The sequence below is a fragment of the Leucoraja erinacea genome, chromosome 8 (genome assembly GCF_028641065.1).
Source record: "Leucoraja erinacea ecotype New England chromosome 8, Leri_hhj_1, whole genome shotgun sequence".
NCBI lineage: Eukaryota > Metazoa > Chordata > Chondrichthyes > Rajiformes > Rajidae > Leucoraja > Leucoraja erinaceus.
In genome coordinates this window covers 68,866,206-68,881,727 of record NC_073384.1, presented here as the reverse complement: position 1 = coordinate 68,881,727, position 15,522 = coordinate 68,866,206, and the positions used below count along the sequence as shown (strand labels likewise).

General features: G+C 44.3%; 1 protein-coding gene across 2 annotated transcripts in view; it reads left to right on the top strand.

Annotated features, from left to right (window-relative positions):
- ttc27 (tetratricopeptide repeat domain 27) overlaps window positions 1-15,522 on the top strand; it is a 154,248-nt gene that overhangs the window by 54,100 nt on the left and 84,626 nt on the right. For both annotated transcript variants that reach the window (XM_055639932.1, XM_055639931.1), the window contains exons 8-9: window positions 1,191-1,303; window positions 13,286-13,352. In XM_055639932.1, the coding sequence (XP_055495907.1) occupies window positions 1,191-1,303; window positions 13,286-13,352 (180 nt within the window). The remainder of the gene's footprint in view (window positions 1-1,190; window positions 1,304-13,285; window positions 13,353-15,522) is intronic.

Below are 15,522 nucleotides of genomic sequence, written 5' to 3'. Positions count from 1 at the left end.
CATTTTTATAAACTTATAGGAGTTTTCTAATCTTGGTTTGTAAAAACTGTCAGTAGGGCTCCACGTTTATTAGTCAGAGGGAAGAGGAGAAAGGGGGAAGAGAGAAAAACAGAATCAAAGTGTTTCTAAAGTATCAACTTTTATCACCCTGTTTCAAAGGCAAGTCATTGAACACAATTTGAACGATGTAGTTTTGGTTAAGGAAGTAGATTTTAACGAGTCTCTTAAACGAGGAAGGTTATGGAGAGTGAGAGAAGATGTAGAGAGAAGAGAGGGAGAGAAGAATAGATTATATGGCCTCACTAGATGATGGATGATAGCTGATAGGCGATGTGAGGATTCTCAAGAGACGAGTATTTACGGAGTGCTGACAGTGATTTTATGGCTGAAGGAAATTAAAGAATTGTGAGACAAAGAATGTTTCTGAATGCAGAGTCAAGCCAGCAAATACCAGGACAGCGGTAGAGTTGCTGTCTTACAGCGCTTACAGCACCAGAGACCTGGGTTCAATCACGACTACGGGTGCTGCCTGTACGGAGTTTGTACGTGGGTTTTCCCCGAGATCTTCGGTTTCCCCCCACACTCCAAAGTCGTACAGCTTTGTAGTTCAATTGGCTGGGTATAGGTGTAAATTGGTGCTAGTGTGTGTGGGATAGTGTTAGCGTGTGGAGATCGCTGGTCGGCGTGGACTCGATGGGACCAAAGGGCCTGTTTCTGCACTGTACCTCTAAACTAAACTAAGCTAAAAAAGATAAAGGATGAATGGGACATTATGTGAATTAGAACTCGTGCTTCAGAGTTTTCGATAAACTCAGGTTTCTAGAGATTCAGAGTGAGGATGCAAGCGCACTGGAATGGTCAAGTCTGGAACAACAAGGATAGATAACGTTTGCAGTAATGGGGAGCTGAGAGAAGGCCAGCAAACAGCAACATTATCGTTCACTCTGCTCTTGCACACTAGTGGTCATGATGTCAGCGCAGATGTGTGCCCTATATTACACCATCTTTGCGAATTTTCTGTTTAAATCTTAGACACTTGTCCGAGAGATGGATGAACCAGTGATGAGGGAACAAAGGTTTTCGTTGATATTAAACTCTTTTGGTACCAATATGGAATAGATAAATAACTCAAATAATGCAGACGACATACATTCCTCACTGAGACGACATTTTCCTTAATTTGCCAACAGGATCTCGATTTGAGTGATGACACTTTGCTGAATTCAATTGAACTGGTGGATCGAGTGGAGGACGAGGCATTGGATCTGAGCGCAGTAGAGCTGGCTGTAATCCTGGCTATCTGGTGAGCATTTTTGGATCAGTCAGTGGATTTTTCCACGTATGCTCCTGTTCTATTTAGGCCCAGAATTTGCTGATTTGCAGAAAGGGTAGCACATTGGGACGACAGATGGCACAATGGGCTAAGTGTTCGGCTGGCGACCGGAAGGTAGCCGGTTCGAATCCCGCTTGGAGTGCATACTGTCGTTGTGTCCTTGGGGCAAGACACTTCACCCACCTTTGCCTGTGTGTAAATGTAATGTAATTATGTGAAGCACTTTGGGGTCAATGCAAGTTGACTAAAAATGTGCTATATAAATAAGATTATTATTATTATTATTGGTAAACTGCTGGTAAGGGATAACACCGATACTCCTCCACATGAACTCCATGCCTCTCAAACTCTCATTAAACCAGTTCATCCCTGGGCAAGGAAATCTCCTCCCAATTACCACTCACTATCCTCACTCAGCCGGTGAGACAGTGTTCCTCCTGATTGAAAACTTGTGAGAAGAACTTAAAGTATCTGTGACACTGAATGTATTTCTGTCTTCATCACCAATAGTGACAGTGTTTAGTTTATTGTCACGTGTAAAGGGACAGTGAAAAGCTTTTGTTGCATGCTATCCAGTCAGCAGAAAGACAATACATGATTACAAGCAAGCCATTTGCAATGTATGGATACATGATAAGGGAATAATGTTTAGTGCAAGGTAAAGACAGTAAAGTCCGAACAAGGATAGTCCAAGGGTCACCAATGAGGTAGATAGCAGTTCAGGACTGCCCTCTGGTTGTGGTAGGATGATTCATTTGCCTGATAACAGCTGGGAAGAAACTGTCCTTGAATCTGGAGGTGACTGACTGAGCTGGCCATGACCTGAGGTTGTTACTTGCCACAGTGGTTGAGGGGGTAGTGACAAAACAATGAGGGATGATATTTTTGACCTTGTCCTTGCTTGATTACGGATCTATTATCAGAATTGACCATTGCACAGTCCTTGTGAAGACGATCACTTTCCCTCTATAGTGCCAACCATCATGTTGTGTGGCACTATTTTGTGTCTATTGTCGAATTAAACCAGCATCTGGAGTTCCTTCCTACACATGTTGTGGCACTAGTTTAGTTTAGTTTAGAGAGACCCTTCGGCCCACCAAACCCAAACCCACCAGTGATCCTCGCACACTAAAGGGCCTGTCCCACTTACGCGACCTTGGCTCGCAAATTACGTGACCTCGTGATCGCTTGAGGTGTACGGGCACCGTATGGCCGCGCGGGGCTCCAAACTTCTGTTGTGCGGGGCTCCGAAATTCTGTTGTGTGGGGCTGGTCCCGATATCGCACGGGGCTCCGAAATTCTGTCAGTGGCCGAAATCTTCGCGCGCCAACGGCCTGTCGGAACGCAGGCGCATTGCGGTCGTACGCAGCGTCTTGATGGCGTCCGCCTAGCGCGTGGCGTTGCGCGATGACGTCACCGCCCGGTGTGGCGTCACGTGATGACGTCACTGCCCGACGCCATTCGCGCCCAAATTCAGTCGGCCTGCCTCCTGCCCAGCTGATTGGTCAGCAGGACGCAAATTACGTCACGCGCGAACTTCGCGTTAACTCCGCTTCCGTTTGGTCGCGCCAAACGCACGCAATCGCATGCAAGTGGGACAGGCCCTTAACACTATCCAACACAAGGGACAATTTTTACATTTATACCATGCCAATTAACCTACAAACCTGGACGTGATCGCTTTAGCTGTGCTAAATGGGTTAGAACAAATTGAATAATAATAATATTTATTTATATAGCACTTTTAAACAAAATCACTTTGAACCAAAGTGCATTACAGAGGTTGATTAAACTAATTGAATAGATTAAATGTCAATAAATGCATACAAAATAAAAAAAAGAAAAAGAAAAAAAGACACAGAACAGTACACTATAGAAATCAACAAGAAACGTCCCCCCACAGCAGAATTCACTGTGAGGGAAGGCACTAAAAATATCCAGTTCTCCTCCTCATAGTCCACCCGAGGTCGGGGTCTATATGTGGCCTCCTCAGCCAACCCGGTGTTTTCAGGCCCTCTTGCCGCGAAGCTGGATCATCGGCGTCGGGTGAACATCCTTCAGCGGCCTGGACTGAAGCGGCCGCTTCCTCCCCGAAGACTGCAATGTCCAAAGTTCTCAGGCCGCGCCGGCCGGACCTCCGACTCTGGCGATCTCGGATCCCAGGCTCCGCGGTGTTGTAAATCCAGTGCTGCCCGCCCGCGGCTGGACGCTCTGTAGCCGCAGCTCAACGATGTCGCAGTCGGCGGTCACAGTGCCCCGGAGCTTACCGCAAGGCGACCCGGTAAGGCATCGCCCGCTCCGTGTTGGTGTCCCAGCATCTGCACCGCCGGCGAAGCTGTAGTCCCGGCAGGAAACGCCGCTCCAGCGCTGCTCCAGCTTGATGGTAGGCCGCACAGAGAGGACGAAGATGCGGTTCGGAGGAAAACCGCATCTCCGACCAGGTAGTACTGGGATTAAAATAGTTTCCCCCTTCCCCTCCCCCCACCCACCACATAAAAGAAGACCTCCAATAAACATTTTGTTCTGACAGGACTAAAAATAAAAATAAAAAAGGGTGAAAGGACAGACTGCAGGCGGAGCAGCCATACACAAATGAATGGCTCAATGGCATCAATGGTGATGTTTCCGTTGCAATCGAGTGAGCAGAGCAGAAAGGCATTTCATCAGCAGCACGAAGCCAACCTTGACATGAGTCTCAACTGCATGCAATAGATGGAGGTAAACGAGCCAACAGGTCGATCAGATTGCAATCCTGCGCTATCTGGTCATAAGAGGCGGTGGATGATGGGGGCTGAGAGGAAGGGGCTGTAGAACACTTCCATTCTCAACAACTGTGGAGACCAACCATGTGAATGTCAACGACAAAGCTGAATAGTGTGTGGGAGCCGATGAGTTTATGACCTCTCTCGGCTTCTACTTTCACTGAAGCCATTCTTCACCAAATCTGATTCACTCCACTTTGGTAACACAAAATAGCTGTGAGCACTGGATATAGCAAAGTGTGAGATTGGACAACATCCCAACTATAGTATTGCTGCACATCCATCTGCATTTATCCGCTATAGTTGAAGCACCAGCATCCAGCCAAGCCTATGGAAAATTGCTCATTTCACAACAAAAGCAGACTGATCCAGTAAAACTCATCTCTGACCAAGGAATCCATCCCAGTTGATGGGATAACTCCCAGATATCAGTGAAATGATGGATGGTGTCACTAGCGATGCCAAACAACACTGAGTCTACAATAACTAGTGTTTGTGCAAATGAAGATAGTGTTGTTGGTGGAGATGAGACATCCCAGAATGTCAAAGATAGACACAAAAAGCTGGAGTAACACGGTGGGTCAGACAGCATCTCTGATGTCACCTATTCCTTTTCTCCAGCGATGTTGTCTGTCCTGCTGAGTTACTCCAGCTTTTTGTGTCTATCTTCTATTTAAACCAGCATCTGCAGTTCCTTCCCACATATCCCATAGAATATCATTGCAGGAATACCACAGGGCAGTGTAAAAGGCCCCGCCATCTTAAGCTGCTTTATCAATGACCACCTTCCATAATAAAGACAGAATTGAGGGCTATTTACTGATAAATGCACAATGTTCACTTCCACAGTAAAGCAAGCAGTTCTTGCAATACAGCAACTTCCAGACCACATTCAGGGCAGGGCTGAGAAGTAGCAAGTAACTGCAATGCCATTAATGGATGGAGCAATCGCCATCTATCCTTGACATTAAATCATAATACCATTGCCGAGTCCTACAACATCAGGATAGAGTGGATGTTGAGAGGATGGTTCCACCAGTGGAAGAGTCTAGGACCTGAAGTCACAGCCTCAGAATTAAAGGACGTTCCTTGAGGAAGAAGATGAGGGGGAAATTTCTTTAGTCGGAGGGTGGTGAATCTGTGGAATTCATTGCCACAGAAGGCTGTGGAGGCCAAGTCAGTTGATATTTTTAAGGCAGAGATAGATAGATTATTGATTAGTACAGGTGTCAAGGGTTTATGGGGAGAAGGCAGGAGAATGGGGTTAGGAGGGAGAGACAGATCAGCCACGATTGAATGGAGGAGTAGATTCAATGGGCCGAATGGTCTAATTCTGCTCCTAGAACTTCTGAACATAAATAATCTGAGCTATTTTTGACCAGATACTGAACGAGCCAAATAAATACTGTAAATGCAAGAGCGGGTCAAGTTGGGTATCCGATGCAAGACATCCAGTTTGTGGTCCTATTAAGCCTTTCCACCATCTCCAAGCCACGGGTCAAGTGGGGTGATGGAACACTGCGGAGTCTTGTCAAATGCTTTACTGAAGTCCATATTATACAACATCTACAGTTCTGCCCTCATCAACCTCTTTGGTCACATCTTGAGCTCAATCAGATTTGTGAGACACGACCTCCCACGTATAAAACCATGCTGACGATCCGTAATCAGCACTTGTCCATCTAAGTGCCTGTATATCCTATCCCTCAGAATACTCTGAGAATCAAAAATGTTGTGAATTTTATAACTGCCTATTTATGCAATGATATCCTGTAAAAAGCAGGGCATGAACAGTTTGTGACGTTGTACATCGTAGAAAGTAGCAATGTTACAAAATTTTGAGATTTTAAAAATCAAGTCTGCAATTTATCCCATCAGATAAAGCATAACAATAAGTTTAATTTGACACCAAATTCACTTTCATATCTCAAGTATTAAAAAAGTTATGGCCATTTTCATACTCGGAAATTAGCATCTTGTTCCCTATTGATTTTCAATGGACATTACAAAAAAGCTGTGATCTTGGATTGTCAAAAGCCCATTTCTTAAGGAAAGATTAACATTTTTAAATAGCCTAAGTGTCCAAAGATTATTCACAAATAATTCACAATATAACATGATTTTTATATCTAATTTACATTAATTTATAGGCCAAATGGAAGGAATTTAGTGTTCAATTGCTGTAAATAAATGCCCATTTAAATCGGCTTTCTAGTGGGTTCATGTGAACGCGCTGGTTTAGAACGTTGACAGCGCGCTGGATTAGTGCCCTCAAATGCCGAGAAAAATACTGCGGGATATAAAAAGCCCAAAATGAACTACTCGCTATAGATAACTTGATATATAGGGTTATATATATATGCCCCATTTAATGTAAAAATAAGGTACATACCTTTAATTGTTTGCTTTATAAAACCCTGGGGCTGCGAGAGGTTGCGGAATGAGACAGTAATTTTAAACTATTAATAACTATATTATCGAGGCCTATAAAACTAATAATACCTTTTGCGACCGGGTCTTGCAGCGATTTTTCGTTAATGATTTACTAGGCTGAACATCTGCGATTAGTACAGCCTAGTAAAAATCGCGTTTTAAACCCGCCCCCTCCAAACAGTGCCAAAATCGCGGACCTGGCTGTGGGCAGATTCCCAATGGCGATTCAGGTAGGTTTTGTTACATACCTATAGAAAGGATCTTTAAACCCACTGGACCTGTGCCAGCCACAAAGAACCAATTTATACTAATCCCATTTTACACTTGGATTTCTGGGTCAGAACAGCTCAAGCACTAATCAAAACACTACTAAAATGTGTGACTACTTGCCTCCATCGCTCCCACAGGTTTCAACCCTAAACCATCTCCACATGTTGTTTAACTCCCATGTCAAGACCAGTCATGTCTAGTTGAGATTATTTTCAAATGCACAAGTACAGTGAGGAATAGGCACAATGAAAATCTTGCTTGCACCATCATCATAGGCATATAGACTCAGACAGACTCAAAAATATAAATCACATGTAAATTAAACATAAATCATACATCACTTCTGCAAGGCAGTAAAAAGAAAATGACTGAGAAAGAACAAGATATCAGTAGAAAACAATGAGTACAAAACAAAGCAACAGCAAAAACATGACATGATAGGACAAGGACTGCTCCGTGGTGTTCCGTTGCTGAAATAGGATTAGGGTTGTGAGGATAGACACGAAATGCTGGAGTAACTCAGCAGGACAGGCAGCATCTCTGGAGAGAAGGAATGGGTGACGTTTCTGGTCGAGACCCTTCTTCAGACTGATGTCAGGGGAGGGGGTGGGCAGAAATAGAATGTAGTCGGAGACAGTAAGACTGGTGGGTGAACTGGGAAGGGGGAGGGGATGGAGAGAGAGGGAAAGCAAGGTCTACTTGAAGATAGAGGTCAGGGTTGTGAGGGCTGGTTCCAAAACCTGATTCGTAGAGTCAAGGAGGGTTCACTAGAGCAAATCGAGAGGGTGGGAACCAGAGGAGGAGGTCAGAAATTGGATGTAGTGCTGTGAAGGTAGAGGTTGGGACCACAGTCTCAATGGAAAGACAGGCAGGAAGAGGTGAAGGACTATGGTGACTCTGATGGGCTGCCGTGTGTTTATTTCAGTGCAAGGAGTATTGTGGAGAACGCAGATGATCTTAGAGTGGGGCTCGATGCTGGGACAGTGATGCTGTGGCCATTGTGGAAATGTGGTTGTGAGAGGAACTCGACCGGCAGCTCAGTGTTCTGGGGTTTTGATGTTTCAGATGTGACCAAGAAGGGGAACAACAGAGGTGGGGGAGTTGCGCTACTGACCAGAGAGACTGTCACAGAGGCAGTCAGAGAGGCCACACTGGAGGCCTTGTCCGCTGAGGCTGTGTGGGTCGAGCTTAGATATAAGAATGGTGCGAGCACTCGAAGGGATTGTACTAGAGGCCCCCATTATGTGAATAATTGTCTCTTGTGGCATGGTGGCAATGCATGTCCGTTGGTTTGTGCTTTATTTGTTGTCAACAACTTCAGAAGCAAACAGCTAATGGAGACAAAAGTGTGCTGAGAGATATCTGAGAATTAGGTTTTGCATGAAATGTAAGGGTACAGTCAACCCTCATTATAACAGACCATTGGGGGGAAGAGGTTGTCACCTTGTCGTGGTGGAGAAGCTTGTGTGGTCCTGAGATCCTGGGAGCGATGTCGACTGGAGCTATGCTCCTGGTAGGGCCACCCATGGCGGTAAGGTCGAGGGGGAGGTCTCTGACAAAGAGCAATCCAACCAAGACCTCAACGGTGCAACAGGCGGAGGACGATGGCTGACCTTAATGGAGCGTCACAACGGCTGGGAAGACGGATGGAGGCTGCAGCAGAAAAGGGTCTCCGGTCGTCTTGGACTCCATGCCACTGGATCCTGACCCAGATCTGTAAAGGATAGTGTGGTGGCTGTCTGTGCACCAGTCTCCCCACGTTAAACAAAGTCACGCACTGGCGTCCTCCCGTTTCGAGTGACTGTCGATGATGATGATGAGGCGAAGGGGGGGGATGATGTCCGTTGTTGCTGATTGGACTTTATATCCGAGTAAGGTATTATTGTAAACAAAGATGGTGTTTACTATACAAAAGGACACAAAGTGCTGGAGTAAACCAGCGGGCAGCACCACTGAAGAGCATGGATGGGTGACGTTGGGACCCTTCTTCTGATTCAGTCTGCTGATTTACTGCAACACTTTGTGTCCTTTCACCTTAAAAGTATGCACTGAGGCCACTGGTCTGCACCAGAGAGCCCTTCCTCACCCACCGCACGGCCCGGTGACACAGCCCGTTGTTGCGGCTCACATTGTCGCCCCTGGGGGCCGGGCTTTCTTCAGGCCGTTGCCACCGCTAGGACGCACCAGGTCATGGGTGCGGGGCAATCCCGTCTCACCAGCTGCCGATTACGAGGTGAAGTCTGTCGACAGCTTCACGGGAGGAGGGGGAGGTGATGACGGGGGGGGTGAGCTCGCGGTAACTGAGTGCGTCCTGTCCGTGGCGGTGGCCTGAACAAAAGAGCTGTCCCCCAGAGGCTACAACGTGAGCCACAAAAACAATCGGGTCAACGGACCGTGCAGCGGGTGAAGAAGGGCTCGCTGGGGCACCTCGTGAGCCAGGGGTGACGTTGGAAGCCGTGACTTCATGCGGCCGGGGAGATGATGTAAACCTTGGGGAGGGTCGGCAGGTCTGTCTGCTATAACCATCATCCATAAGAGCAGGGAGGTTCTACTGCAGTTGTACAGGGTCTTGGTGAGACCACAGCTGGAGTATTGCATACAGCTTTGGTCTCCTAATCTGAGGAAAGACATTCTTGCCATAGAGGGAGTACAGAGAAGGTTCACCAGACTGATTCCTGGAATGGCAGGACTTTCATATGAAGAAAGACTGGATAGACTCAGCTTGTACACGCTAGAATTTAGAAGATTGAGGGGGGATCTTATAGAAACTTACAAAATTCTTAAGGGGTTGGACAGGCTGGATGCAGGAAGATTATTCCCGATGTTAGGGATGTCCAGAACAAGGGGTCACAGTTTAAGGATAAGGGGGAAATCTTTTAGAACCGAGATGAGATGATCATTTTTCACACAGAGAGTGGTGAATCTCTGGAACTCTCTGCCACATAAGGTAGTTGAGGGCAGTTCATTGGCTATATCTAAGAGGGAGTTAGATGTGGCCCTTGTAGCTAAAGGGATCAGGGGGTATGGAGAGAAGGCAGGTACAGGATACTGAGTTGGATGATCAGCCATGATCATATTGAATGGCGGTGCAGGCTCGAAGGGCCGAATGGCCTACTCCTGCACCTATTTTCTATGTTTCTATTATAAAAGGCCCCCTTAAAACATGGGTTTACTGTATTGTTTCACCATTTAATACATTCAGGATTTACAATCTACTTAAGAGAATTAATTTAAAGCATTGGTTTTTCTCCCTTCTGTTGTCAATAAAGGGACAAAATTGAGCTCATGGGATAATATCTGAGAATTTCATTAGTAGAAATAAGTTGCTCACTACGTCTTTCAAAAAAATATTGGCCCATTTGTCAACCCCCCGCCCCCCTTCACTGGGTCTGGCACGTTCAACGCGGGCTCCATCGTCCTATGCTCCGTTTGTCACTGGCCCCTGCCTCCTCCCGTGTGTGTCCGGTTGCCTCTGTTCCCATCTAGCCTCCTCCACTCCAGCCTTCTGACAGAGCCATACGAGCTCTGGGCGGGTTCGGCCGTCCCGCCGAGCCTTGTAGATGGCACCGAGACTGCGGCGCCTCAATAAAGGGCCCCCGACCGCGATCCTGGTCCACAGCCATGGCTCGGCGGGAAGCCTTCTGCCCACCCCATCCATTCACTAACACCAGTAATCCTCAGCCCATCTGCCACTGTAAAAACGTGCAAGATCTGAGCATGTTCCTGCTGCAATCTTTGATAGCCATTTACTCCATCTACAATGCACTTTTGTATCATCTGAAAACTTGCTAATCTTGCATTGTACATTCTCATCCAAATCATTGATGTAGATGACAAACAGTAACGGGCCCGCACTAAATCCTGAGGCGTGTACACCACTAGTCACAGGCCTCCAGTCCGAGAAGCAACCTTCCACCATCACCCTCTGCTTCCTTCCATGGAGCCAATTTGCTATCCAGTCGGTTGGCTCACCATGGATCCCATGCAGTCTAACCTTCCATGTTAGGCCCAACCTTCTAACATGTGCAGTTTTATCAAATGCTTTGCTGTGGATCAACTATGTCTTTATCCTCATCAATCTTTTTTTGTTACTTCTTCAAAAAAAGTGACCAGATTTGTAAGACACGATCTACCACGAACAAAGCCTTGTTGACTTTCCCTAATCAGCCCCTGTCCATCTAAATGCATGTATATCTGGGCACCACATTACTGACATTTGTGTGCTGCATGTAGTTCTCGTATCATAAGAAGATAAGATCATCTTATCATAATTATCATATGGTAAGATCCCAGAACATTCAGCCATGATCAGGTTTCATGTTCCATCAAATTTTCATTGCAGTAAGAAAATTGATGCAATATACTGACCCATATGAAACATACAGACATTCTTATACAATCAGTTACAATCAGTTATTTTAGTTTAATTTAGAGATACAGCATGGAAACAGGCCCTTCGCCCCAGCGAGTCCAGGACAACCATCGATCACCCGTTCACACCAGTTCATTGTTCGCCCACTTCAACTCCATACACAAGAGGAACAATTTACAGAGGCCAAGTTACCTACAAACGCGAATGTGGGAGGAAACCCGCATAGACAGGGTGAACATGCAAACTCCACACAGACAGTATGCCATCACAGGGTTGAACCCGGGACTCTGGCGCGGTGAGGCAGCAGCTCTACCAGCTGTGCCTCTCCTGCCAGCCATGGTGTACTGAAAATGAGACATTAGTGGAAAATCTCACCGGATTTCTCGTTCAGTGTGCTTGATGTGAAGTATCCTTCAGGAAACAAAATGCCATGGAGTAGCAATGTTACAAAATTTTGAGATTTAAAAAATCAAGTCTGCATCAGATAAAGCATAACAATAAGTTTAATGTGACACCAAATTCACTTTCATATCTCAAGTATTAAAAAAGTTATGACCATTTTCATACTCGGAAATTAGCATCTTGTTCCCTATTGATTTTCAATGGACATTACAAAAAAGCTGTGATCTTGGATAGTCAAAAGCACATTTCTTAAGGAAAGATTAACATTTTTAAATAGCCTAAGTGTCCAAAGATTATTCACAAATAATTCACAATATAACATGATTTTTATATCTAATTTACATTAATTTATAGGCCAAATGGAAGGAATTTAGTGTTCAATTGCTGTAAATAAATGCCCATTTAAATCGGTTTCTGTGAACGCGCTGGTTTAGAACGTTCAAATCGCGCTGGATTTGTGCCCTCAAATGCCGAGAAAAATACTGCGGGATATAAAAAGCCCAAAATGAGCTACTCGCTATAGAAAATTTTAATTATAGGGTTATATACATGCCCCATTTAATGTAAAAATAAGGTACATACCTTTAATTGTTTGCTTTATAAAACCCTGGGGCTGCGAGAGGTTGCGAACTGAACGAGAGCTTTTAAAATTATTATATCTACTATTCGAGGCCTATAAAACTAATAATAGCTTTTGGGACCGGGTCTTGCAGCGATTCTCCGTTAATGATTTACTAGGCTGAACATCTGCGATTGGAACAGCCTAGTAAAAATCGGGTTTTAAACCCGCCCCCTCCAAACAGCTCCAAAATCACACACAAGGGGTGGGGCAGATGCTCAGCCACGATTCAGGTAGGTTTTGTAACATACCTACATGGAGCAGGTCAGTACAATGGCCATGTTGTCCATTCCAGAGCTGCTTCCTGGGCAGATTCCAGTTGACAATGTCTGGCTGCCACATGAAGCAATTGTTACTGCATTGTAGATTCTGCAGCATCTGACCCGTTCTCTGGTAGATCTGTCCAAACATCTAGCTTCCCAACTAGTTTCCATTCAGAAATGGAAGTGCATTAACTGTAGTAAAAAGATTCATAGCCGACCAGGTAGAATTTCTCCCCTCTCCCCCCTCCCTCTCTCCAGGTATTTTATCTTTATCAACCACCATAACCCACATATCCCTTGTAGCAGCTGTTGGACAGATGTGTTGCAAGAAGGTTTGGGGTCGTCTTAACCATTGTCTCCCTGCAGTTTTGCCTCGTGTAAGAGCAAATGGTGCAGAGACATTATATATGAGACAATAAATGCTATCTAGAGCATAATGAAAACCCCATAGAATGTGTTCGGTTTTAAACTGGGCCTATTTTAGCCTAGCTATAATAAGCTGAAAATCTGTCGGAAGAACTGCAGATGCTGGTTTAAATCGAAGGTAGACACAAAATGCTGGAGTAACTCAGCGGGACAGGCAGCAAATAAGCTTGACTTGAATATTTTCTTCATTTTGCTCTTTTCATTTTAGATTTCTAGCATTTACAATTTTATTTTTTGCTATTTGATTGCTGAAAATCTCAAAATAAAGCTGAGGCTAGATTTCCTTCAGATGGTTTTCAGAAGAAATATTTTTTTGCATGTAACTTTTTGTCAAATTGTTCGTTTCGGTGGGTGAACTTATCATTAAATGTTGTGTAAGTGCAAACTAAAATGTTGTCTCAACAGTGTGGATTTTCAGAAGAACAGCCCTGTTCATAAGCTGACTGAAGAGGAGCTATTGGCATTCGTCTCTGTAAGTGCAGTACTCGTTTGTTTTTTTCCTTTATTGCTGCATGCCCTTTTCACGTGAGATTCAGACTGGCCAAACACTGGGTGAAACATTTACAGTTTAGTTTTGTTTAGAGATACAGCCTGGAAACGGGGCCTTCGACCCATGCCGACCAGCGATCCCCACACACTAACACTAATCCTAAACACACTAGGGACAATTTACAATTTTTTTTTACCAAAGCCAATTAAACCTGCACGTCTTTGGAGTGTGGGAGGAAGCCGGAGCAGCCGGAGAAAATCCACGCAGGTCACGGGGAGAACGTACAAGCTCCGTACAGACAGCACTCGTGGTTAGGATTGAACCTGGGTCTCTGGCGCTGTGAGGCAGCATCTCTGTCGCTGTGCCACCGTGCCGCCCCTATCCTTCTCCATGTTCGATCGATACCCTAATTTAGTAGAGTTGGTCAAATCTGAAAAATGTACACCAACTATAAATGTGGTCATTGCACAGATGAAAACAGGATAAACAAGTATAGTTTTATTGAAGTTTATGCAGACATTATAAACTGACACAGACTGTGTGTGGCGTTATGGGTTTGAATGTGGCTAGTTTTTTTTTAAAGCAATCGGGGGGTCTCAAAACTTTGTTAACCTGTTCACTGCCAAGATTTGTTTTCACTTGTATACTCTGTCCCGAGGCTACTTAGGGGTGCCACTGAACAAGTTAAACAAAGGCTTTGCTCTTCAGTAAGATCGTGTTAAAAGGGCACTCTTTAAGAAAGGAGGTGAGGAGGAAGTTCTTTAGTCAGAGGTTAGTTAATGTGTGGAACTCATTGCCACAGAGGGCTGTGGAGGCCAAGTCAGTGGATATTTTTAAGGCAGAGATAGACAGATTCTTGATTAGAACGGGTGCCAAGGATTATGGGGAGAAGATAGGAAGATGGGATTAGGAGGCAGAGATCAGCCATGATGGAATGGCGGAGTGGACTTGATGGGCCGAATGGCCTAATTCTACTCTTATAATTTATGTTTATTTCCACAACTTTTTTCGTTTAGTTTCGGGATGCAGCTTGGAAACAGGTCCTTCGGCCCACCGAGTCCCCGCTGAGCAACGATCACCTGCCCACTAGTTCTGTCTCACACACTGGGGACAATTTATATGTTAATTAACCTACAGATCTGTCTGTCTTTAGAGTGTGGGAGGAAACCAGAGCACCTGGAGAATTCCACGTGGTCTCAGGCAGAACGTACAAACTCCGTGCAGATATCAACCTTAGTGAGGATTGAACCCGGGTTTCTGGTGCTGTAAGGCAGCAACTCTACTGCTGTGCCACTGTGTTATAATTGTTCCTTATCTGTTGTTAGTGGTTATCTTGGCAGACTACTTCTATCCTGCTAAACAAACATTGGTTGCATGTTCTGGGCAGCATCTGATGACCCCCATCTCAAGGTCTCATGGATCATATAGTACTGTGGATGAAGTTGCTTTTTTTTAATTTATTTTTTAAATATTTTATTTTATTAGAAGTAAGTACAGTCATATGGCACCAAAAGTGCCTAATATATATTTTCATAATACATTTTATGTACAACTTTTTTTTTGTTACATTGAAAAAAGAATAGCATAAGAAAAAGAAGTTAGATAGTAAAGGATAGAAAGATGTGAAATATATAGTGTGTGAAGAAAGAAAACGAGTAAATGAATAAAGTTGAGAGAGAAAATAGAGAAAATAAAATAAAATAAAAAAGAAAAGGAGATCATTATTTATAATCTTGACCAACCCTCGTCCAGTCCTGAAACAGTTATGTTTTACAATTGTGTTGCACCATATTATTCCAAAAAAACAACGAATGGAGACCAACTCGTTATGAATTGGTCTGATTTATCCATTAGGAGGAATCGCATTTCCTCAAGATAAGCGGTGTCCAACATACTTGCAATCCACATTTTAAGCGTTGGTATTGATGTACCCTTCCAAAATTTAAGTATTAATTTTTTTGCTATTATTAAACCGTAGTTAAGGAATAGATTTTGAGATGTGTTCAATTTATTCCCATCTTCCATTACACCAAATATAATCATTTCAGTATTAGGTTCCATTCTTGTCTTGAATAATTTTGTAAATATTTCAAAAATATAATTCCAAAATCTATAAAGTTTTATGCAGGAAACTAAGGAGTGTGTTATAGTT